Raw genomic sequence first — 10,669 nt, forward strand, 5'->3', positions numbered from 1 at the left:
TTTTTTCAATATTATAATATAACCAGGAAATTAAATGTAATTAGTTAATAAAAAAAATGAACATTATTTAAATTAACCATTGGGAAGAATCTAGCTAATTTATTTATTTATTTATCTTAGAATATTCAATTCAGTATCATAAATTATAGATTATTTTAAAACTAAATATAATTTGGATAAATTTTAATTGACTATACCAGGCATATCAAACTTAAAGTACCAAGTGGCCCAAATATATTGAATATTTTTGTGTGTGAGCTGTACATAAACATTTATATAATATTTTATTAAACTGATAGATATTTAAAACCATCAATAATACTTATTTGTATACAGTAAAGAAATTAGTCAGTTTAATAATGTATTCTAAGTATACCATTCTTTAAAATAGTTTGATACAAAATTAATCTTTTGTAATTTTTTTTTATTTCTTGAATTGATAGTAGCAATCAATAGTTATAGATCATAAAAAAATTAACAACGAGGCACCATATGTTTGATATGCCTGAACTAAAATATGGGTTTAAGTGAATAAATATTGTCTGATAAAATAGAATTTTTCAGATATTTTCAGATATTATACCTTTTCATAATATTTTGTTTATTTTAATGATAATTATTTAACATTTAAGGAAATGTTATGTATAAAATATATTTATCTTGTAGACGTACAGCTATGAAATTTAGAAATAGAATTAAAAAAAATCATTGTAACTATTAAATAAATATAATATTAAATATATTAAATTAATATTTAGAAAATATTGTGAACTTTTAATCAATTTTAAAATTTAAAAATAATAGTGTTTATCCTATGTTTTATTTAAATAGGAAAGCTATCCATTGTTGTAAAGCATACTTTTATTATATTGCATTTAAGTATATATATATATATATACATATAAATAAAATAGTTTAAAGTAGCGGTTCCCAAATTGTGCACTGCGGTGCACTTGGGGCACTGCAGTCTATGACTCATAATAAATAATTTAAAATGTATAGAATTTTTTGTTCCGTGTTTCATGGTTTTTACAGCAGGGCACCGCTGCTAAATTTGATCCTAAAAAGGGCACTGCAAAAAAAAAGTTTGGGAACCGCTGGTTTAAAGTACCATTTTTTAAAATAAATTGGTTGTATTATATTTATTCTTAAACGGTATTTTGTTAACGTACTTTTCTTAAATTTTAATGATCAATAATGCTGTGTTTGAAGACTACACTACTAAATTTAAATTATTTACATAATTGTAATAAAAATTAATATTAATTATCACTAAGCAAATACTTTTTTGATGAAAATTTTCTATGTCATATTATTGATTTACTAACAAATAATAACTACTATTATATTGAAATTTTAATTAACTTTTAAGGTAATAACATTTTTTTCATGAAAGTTTTTTTTTTTTTTGTATATGGTATACTGGTTTTTACTCAATTATTGCTTGTTGAGGAATTATTATTTTTTTTTTTTTTATCAATAAATTCAAAATTTATTTCAAATGAATAATTAATTATTTTAAAATAAATTAGAAAGAAAGATTAAATTGTTTATTTTATGTAGAAAGAACAGCTTACTACAAAATGATTCCTTGTATTATTAGAAAAAGAAAGATACAAATTACTTTATCTTATATTTAAAACAGAGTTATAATTTATGATTGTATTATTTTTATAATTTAGTCATGCAATAAAACAATTATTATGATAAAAAAATGTTTTGATTTTAATCTAACTATTAAACAGATAAATATAGTGTACTATGAAATAGAAGAATAACTGTAAAATATTGGAAATATATTTGGAATATATATACATATATATGTATATTAATTATTATATTATTATTTATCTGGCCGACAATTGTTAATCTAAATATTATTGTATTTATGCAATGGCGTAAATATGAGGTGGCATATATCAGATGCATCTTCAATTAGTATCCTTCCCTAACACATAGAGAACATTTTAGTGTAATTAACTAATTAATGTTAAACCTTAAACATATGATGTGTTCATATAGTAATATAAAATAGTTTAACATATTACGAAATTTGTTTTAAAATTAATTTAATTCATTAATTAGAAGAAAAAAATTATTTACATATTTTTAGGTTCTGGATGATTGCATTGGTTTTACAATGATATTTGTATTTTTTTCTTTGTCTCTGTCATTACGTTTCGGAATAGAAAAAATGCAATCTTCAACTTTAATGATGGTTTCTGGTATCGCTTGTTTTTCACTGTAAATCAAAAACAAATGATCATACTTACCTATATATATAAGTACTTAAAATGTTCAAGAAAATTGTATATACCACCTGATATAAATTTCAAAATATTTTTGGTCTTTTAAACTAGGTACTTATTAATAGAAATTTCTTATCATTTGATTTTAAGTCAATGTAATACAAGATTCCACATACATTGTTCTAACAGCAGTAATATTAAAAATATAAATAATACATAAACTCATTACTTTTTAAATTTCTAAGTATCACATGACACTTGTAAGTAGGTAAAAAAATATGCATAAAACGTTTAAATGTATACCCAATGTTTGAAAGTGTATTATTACTAGATGTCTTGTAAGTTGTTTTTGTACAGGAATTTTAATTATATTTACTATAGTACAATACATGCTATAGTTTTGGATAAGATAAGTTAACTTATTAAAACATAAATTTCTAATAATACCTAATATTAATCAGAGTATTGAAGTAAAGGCCAATGTCAGACCGACAGGGGGGATTAACTCCCCCCAGAAGTGAAACATGTAGGTATAATTTTTTTATGGAATACTATATTAATAACATTTTATACATATACATAATTACATAAATGGTAACCCTTCCCCCATAAACGAATTCTGTGTACGCCACTGGTGAGGACTAACATACCGTCTCCAGTGGACTCTCCACTCAAAATCATTTTTCGTTTACAATTATTTTTCATTTAATTCTATTTAACACCATTCATTACTAAGTCCTATTAATTAAATACCATAAGATACACTCTTTCTATACAGCAACATAGTGACTTTCCCTGTTATAGTGTTATATATTTTTTACACAATGTATAAATAATTATTTTATTATTATTATGAATGTACTTATATACTTAGTATATAATTACATATATTATATATAATATAATTTATTTATTAAATTATTTTATTTCTGTTATGTGTGATAGTAAATTCCTGCTTATTTGTTTTCTTTGTAAATTTTTAAATACATAATATTTTATTATTCAAACAATCCAAACCCTAGTCATTAGGTATTGTTCATAAATATTCAACGCACACAGTAAAGTTATTTAACTTTCAGAACATAAATATTTTTTTTTATAAGGAACAGAACATAACAACTTGATTGTGAACTTACAGTGTTTTCTTACAACTAACCGTCTCATCTATTTAGAAGGTCATCACATAGACTTCTGATTCACAGCGGTCTTAGATCATACTGTTTTTACATCATTGTCTATGATTGCGTAAAAATTATTTATATAATTATTTATGAATTCACATGTTCTACAATCAAAACATAGGAAATATTTATCTCAAATTAATAGTTGATTAATTAACAGATAAAATAGTGATGGAGAAATAGTTATAGAAATAGTAGGAATAATAATAGAAATAGTTGCTTACGGCTCTTATTTAAAATAAGATATGTTTATTGACTCATTTTAAGAGAGTATGCATGAAGTAAGCTAGGTACACACTTACAAGTTCAATATTTTGATATAATAGCTAAAATACATATATAATATATATTTAATAAATAAAAATGGTGAGCCGTGTTTGACATGTGGCATATGTGCTGTAATGGTCACCACAACTGGCCATGACACGCAGTCAACAATTTGAACCTCAGAACACCATAAAAAATCTTGCTGTATTTGTACTTAACTGAGAATGATGTACATACCATGAAAATTATCTTCTTACAGAAAAGGGAGGTATAATCAATGAAAATAAATAAGACATTAAAAAGACTGATGAACTTGTTTTAATGATTAATAATGAAAAAATCATCATCATGTTTGATATATGCGAATCAATAACGCAATCATATAAAAAAAAGTAAATTGAAAATGTATATAACAAAAACAACTTTAAATTGAATTTTTTTTTGGTTTCTGTTCAAGCCAAGTATTGATTTGCTTTACTCTTGTTGCCCACCAATCACTCTGTTCTTTACATATTTCATTATAATTGTCCACACTAATATAACAGAAAAATACATAAAATAATTAAATTTAGATTATTTAAGGAAAAAAAAATAGTTATTATCAATTAAAATGGCTAGAGTAGTTTTTAAATGCACCAGTTGAGAACTAAATACTAACCATACGTCAAATGCATCGTTACATCAATTCCATCTAATGAATGTAATAATTGATAAAATTAACATATTTTTTATAAAATATTAATAATTAATAATATTTTTTTACTGTAATAATAAATATTGATAATCAACAATATTTTTATTAATCATTTTAACTTTTAATGTAATAGATTATTTAAATTAAAAATCATCTTTCAAATTGAAACTTATGAACATTTATATTTTTTGTCACATTGTTTAAATTTCCTATTCTAAGATAAATTTATTGAACATACGTTTCTAAAAATCCATCATTGTTGGTAATAAGTAATTTCCACATTTTTTTATCATCCAGAACTGCAACAGAGGTTAAAACATCTTTAACTTCTTCTGGTGGTGCATTAAACATTTTTCCAATATTTTTACGGTTGACGATCTGGTTAGAATCCAATAAATGAATCTTAAAGAGTAAAACATAAATAAAATTAATTAATAATATAATATATGTTAATGTATTAAGGATTTTTTAGAGTATACCAATACAAAATATATTGTAATAAGTAACATGTGATAAATTAAAGAATATTTTACAAATTTACATTTCATAAAATGACAAAATTATTTATCTTATTCGTGAAGATATTATAATATGATATTTCACAAAAATAGCTGTGTAATAGAAGTGCAATAGAGCATTTTATGAACTTACCATTTTTTAAAAATAATATAATAATAATATTTTAATCTTAAGAGGAAATAACTAATAATTTCTTCTTTTTTAAAATTATTTTTCAATAAATTAAAACAAATTTACTAAGCATTAATACTTAGCATTCAAATGTGCATTATTCATGTTTAATACAAATCTAAATTCTACAGACTTTACCTCTGTTATTCACTATTTATTATATTTAGATTAGATAAATTGTTGTACATTGAAAATAATATACATAAGCAATAAAATATAATATTAATATATCTTACAATATAATCTCTTAAAAGGCGCATGACTTCAAAGCTCAAGCCAAAATGGGATGATATAGTATTATCTGGATACAGTTCTTCACTCTTTATGATCCAATTACCACGAACTAAAACCGCAATTTCTTTTAAATGAGTCAAAATTGTTGTAACACTTTCATCAGTCGGCATACCACATTTATGTAGTAAATTCATCAATATTTTTGTAGATATCATTTTTGCTAAAAATATAACAAACGTTAGTTTCATTGATATATATTAACATATTTTATATTTCATAAAAATTAGTATTTAATCAAATACATCCTAGTTGAATTGGCTCATTCATACGAATTATTTTCAACATTTAAGAAAACCAAAAATCTAAATAAAATAAGGTATTTTATTAAATTTATAACAAGAACCAATTATATTTTAATTTAATTTATGAGTTATGATATATATATATTGTATTATTCTATACTTGAATGACTATAATATACTTAGTTTTTATACTATAATTAACCTTAAAATGAATAAATAATTATAAATGGTCAATTAATTCTAAAATAAAAAAAAAAATGCAAAATTACTAGATCATTTAAGTTAGGGTTGCCATATTTTGTAAGTAATTCATTACTAAATAAATATTTTTTTACATTACATTAAATTTAAATTTATTTAACATACATTTTAATTGAAATATTACTGGTTACTATGACTCATAATTGCATTGTATTGAATATTTTTTAAAGCATTGTGTTAGATTTAATTTCGCTATAAAAACATTTAATATTACATTAGTGTTCATTGTACAGGTTGGATACCATTTTATAGTAAGATACGCTAAGGAAGTGTTCAACCAATAATATAATACTATTTTCTCTTAGTTGCAAATAATTAGCACAAATTAACAAATAAGACACCAAGACATGCCCATGAAAATGGGATTGTTTTAGGCAGATCAAGACGTCTGGCATCATTTTTCTCCGCACAACACCCTGCCATCAATATCGATTATATAATGGCAAGAAATTACAAGGGAATGTACAGAAAACTAATTTTTATTTAGCAGTAGTGTGTTGTATCACCGTATAGAGAATTATTATAGTATATACTATATAATATAAATCCTTCAATACACATAATTAAACCATATTTTTTAAATAAAAATATTGAAACTAATTCTTTATATAATTGTTAAAAACAGTAAAACCTGATAAAAACAAATAATTTACCATTAAATAATAGAATTTTTATTTTTTTTTCAAGAGGATATGATTTTATTTCATTACGAGACAATTGACGTGCTCTAATCGCATTAATATTTTCATTGATAACTTCTTTTTCAATTTTAGTTATTGATAAATCAGGATCTTTTTCATCAATTGTATCTGATTTTGGCAATAAAAACTTATCCAATTCTTCCTGAAAAACAAAACAATAGTAGTGATAAGTGAAATTTAAAGAAACACTAGTTCCTATTTAAATATTACTGGATATAAAAAAATATTATATTGTTTTTGCAACTATAATTTATTGAGTCCTGAGATTTTAAATTACTATAATTTAATTTTTAATTTTCTGTACAAAAAGAACTTTCGATTAATAGATCATTATAATTTAGATAACAGTTAACATCAGGAACTCAACAACAAAAATCAATACATTTTATTAACACAGTTAAACTTCTACACAATCAACGTATGTGCAACAAAATATATTAATGATAATCACAATTGAGCTAAAACTAAATTAAAGCAATTTAACATATTTTCCTAAAGATTTTTTTTTTTTTTTTTGCCTTCATAATATGGAAATTACACTATACTTGCAAAGTTAGGTAATGACAATTACTGTAGTTATTAACACCACTATTAAAAAATAATTTAAAAAATTTTGATGAACAAAATATTATTGCCAGTATTATATAAAAATGATCGTGCTATTTGTCATTACCCTGGAGTAGTAATGTCCATTTGGTACAAAGCTTAAATTAATCCAAGGTTCCATTGCTCTTTGTTTGACCATCTCTTGCATTTTTTTCTTTTCACTTTTTTTGCCTGGCCTATCTTTAAATTTTGCCATTATCTGTTCACTTTCTTCTTCTTCTTCTTCACTCTCTAAAATAATAATAACTTTTAGTATAAATGAATATACATATATAATATTATAGAATATAGATTAAGATTCATGTTGCTATTTTACCATTTTGATTTAAGGAAGACTTTTTATTATCGTCTTTTAAGTCAATCTTATCAATATGCGACAATTTAGGGAGCATGTTCAGTGTTTTCTTCAGTGGACATAGATGAAGACTTTTACCAGATGTATACATTATCATATCAGTTGTATTTGATGATGTATTATGGGATTCAAAACTTAAGTAATCAACCATACCACTATAAAAAAATAATACGCATACAGTTTTTATTTTGATTTGAAAATTCTTTTCAGAACAAGAACAGACCAGTTGGCGAACAAAAACACATCATGATTTACACATTTATACTTTCTAAGGCTACTTCCACTTACCAGCCCAACATGTTCACCCTTGCCCATAACAACCATCTAATGTAACTATGTACATAGCAGCAGAATCAGTGACAATGCATAATCGAAAACAATTAATCAGCCGGAAAAGGGTCAGGAAATGTCAGGAGCTCAGTTGTCGACGCGTAAAACGGTCTGTTCTTATTCTGAATTGAGTAGAGAATTAAAATAACATATCAGTTTAGGAACAAGCATATTGTATGTATAATATGTAAATTATTTAAAAATTGCTTATAATTTAGTTTACAATTTCAAAATAAATATAATAATATGTCTAAATAAAATACATTAATATGTTTCTGTATTAAATCAGTTGTCTTCAAACCTATTTTTACGGTGGGCAAAATTTGAAATACACTTTAGTATCTCGGATCAATTTTCTTTACAAGTCATTAGTAAAATAATAATAAATTAAAAATAATGAAAACTATTACATTATTTTTAAAATATTTATTAGCTTGATGGGCTGATTAGTAAACTTTGATAGGCCAGAGGTTGAAGACTCCCTACATTAAACAGTTATATATAAACCTGGGATAGCTGCTTTTATCTTTGGACGTTTTATCCATTTCAGCAGCCAACTCTTGCCCATGACCTTTATCATAATTTTTATCTGTGTCAAGCGCATAAGATATTTCCAACTCTTCACATTCAGATTTGTATTTACACTATAAAAAAAATAATAAAACATAAATAAATACAGAACATGTTCATAGATACTTCAGTTTAATAATCCTTTGTTACCATGCTGTATAAAATGTATAGACTTCTTACTAGGCGAATAGGTAGTGTGATTTAAATTATCATGTCTAAAAAGGTGATAATCTAAACTTTTTTTTAAGAATTACAAATATCTAATGGAAGTTATAAAGCATTTACTACTTAATTAATAACAATACAGATTTAAAAAGTAGGATAATACTCCTCAATTTGAAATGTCTGATCACACTAGAAACAAGAAATCTTCCTTTAAGTGTACATAATAATCTAAAAGTTCAAAAAGTGTTATCAATATTTCATTGTATATTGATTTCTTAGGTATATCTATTTAAATCTAAATAATACAAATTGAATTATATTTTATTATATTATCATGATAGTATAATAGTAGTAATAGTAGGATCTTTTTCATTATCTTACACTTATTTTTATCATGTCAATTTTTCTTGATTTAATAAGTAAGTAATCCCACCAAGTCTCTATCTCTATCTCTATAGATGCTAATTAAAAAAAATTGAAAGATATTTTTAATTTTAATTGTCTAAGGGCCATTCTTACAATGGTCGGTTAAGTGTCGGTTAATACTAACCAGTAGAATTCTATTGGTTAACTCATGATAAATTCTTCCGGTTAGCATTATCAGGCACTAACCGAACATTGTAAGAACGGCCCTAAGTGATCAGTAAACATAGTGAAACAAATGTGATTGACAGATAACAAAAAGTATACTAATAGTATGATATCAGCTTATAACTATTGTAAATGCAATGTCAAACACATGCATATCTTATGTTATTTTAAAAAAATTTTAAAAATTAATTTTTATGAGTAATTTACTGCAATAAATTGATACTAGAATTCTAATTAAATAAATAAAATGTGTGACAATGGTGATCAAGAGATGACAATTAAAGGATTAAAGAATAATTAGGAAATATTGTCATATATCCTTATGATAATGTAGGTACATACATTTGTATATTATGAATTATTAATAATTAATAATTATTGAATGAGCTTCAATTAATTATAAACAGTATATTATTATTATTTACTTTTACTTAAATTTTGTTTTAATATATAAAAAATAAAATTTAAGATGACAAATTGTTTAGTGGCGATAACAAACAAATACTGATATTAATGGACATACCTGAGTAACAGTCGACGACAGTAATTGATCGTTTTTGGAGAATCTCGTAGGATAGTGTAACAACAATAAATTCATTGCATCATTGCTCAAAAATACAGGAATCTGTGAACAGTTTTAAATTCTATTAGTAATCTTACCATTTATTTAAATAACATTGACCTAGGCCACACTTACTTCTTTAATTATTTCATCGTCATCTGTTTCGTTATCCATCGCAACAGAAGCTTACAACTGAACTGAAAGTCGGAAAACGTAATAAAAATAATAAAATAACTAAATTTTAAACTAAAAACTGTTGAACACACTCTATACTCAAAAATCCACTATCTAGTATCTACATTCACTGTTAAATTTAATAATTTAATTCTTATCACAATAAAATGAACGGTTTATATCAATCCATAGATAATAAAATATCTATGAACCATTCACAGCTGCTGATATATACAATCTGTGATATTATAAGAGAAATATTATCTATGACGTTTGACTTGCAATGAACATTATCACTGACCGCTAAATGTAATCTATTTTAAATTAGTATTTTTCATTTAGTAGGTATGTGTATAATAATATAAACTGAGATTCAAATTTTAACTTTTAATGTTAATTTATCTAATTTATTTATACGAAAATAGTAAAATACATTTTTTAAACGTACCATGTTAATAAATCAATAAATAACTTAATTTTTTTCTCAGATGCAAGTATATAACTACTATTATGTTCTACTGTAACAATAATATAACGAAGTCCGAAATACATTTCTGGCATACCTATACACAGTACCTATATATTATAATATACTTGAAAATATTTATATTTTTTATACTATGGGTTTTCGTGTATTTAACCTTAGAGATATGTATATGTGTTTATGTAACTTTAATAGTTGTATATTTACGAATTATAAAACTATTCGCTCGATAGTATGAGTATATTTAATTGTT

The 10,669-nt window shown here is 23.8% G+C and overlaps 1 protein-coding gene across 1 annotated transcript; it reads right to left on the reverse strand.

Annotated features, from left to right (window-relative positions):
• Positions 1 to 3,997: 3,997 nt before the first annotated feature.
• Positions 3,998 to 10,069, reverse strand: LOC114119662 (DNA-directed RNA polymerase III subunit RPC5). The gene is made up of 9 exons (XM_027981296.2): positions 9,894 to 10,069; positions 9,720 to 9,821; positions 8,378 to 8,514; positions 7,502 to 7,695; positions 7,253 to 7,416; positions 6,532 to 6,721; positions 5,318 to 5,535; positions 4,630 to 4,793; positions 3,998 to 4,230 (listed from the first exon to the last, which is right to left on the reverse strand). Exons 1-9 carry the CDS (start codon positions 9,930 to 9,932, stop codon positions 4,122 to 4,124), a joined length of 1,317 nt encoding a protein of 438 aa, XP_027837097.2. The 5' UTR covers positions 9,933 to 10,069; the 3' UTR covers positions 3,998 to 4,121.
• Between the last annotated feature and the right edge of the window lie 600 nt (positions 10,070 to 10,669).

This window comes from Aphis gossypii, chromosome X (assembly GCF_020184175.1).
Source record: "Aphis gossypii isolate Hap1 chromosome X, ASM2018417v2, whole genome shotgun sequence".
Taxonomy (NCBI): domain Eukaryota; kingdom Metazoa; phylum Arthropoda; class Insecta; order Hemiptera; family Aphididae; genus Aphis; species Aphis gossypii.

Bases quoted from the DNA above. Each gene is read 5' to 3' on its own strand.
- LOC114119662 (XM_027981296.2), bottom strand. From the start codon at position 9,932: ATGGATAACGAAACAGATGACGATGAAATAATTAAAGAA. The intron at 5,536-6,531 runs GTAAATTATTTG...TTATATTTTTAG, and splicing joins AAAAATTCTATTATTTAATG to CAAAAATGATATCTACAAAA. The intron at 4,794-5,317 runs GTAAGATATATT...TTACTCTTTAAG, and splicing joins GCCTTTTAAGAGATTATATT to ATTCATTTATTGGATTCTAA.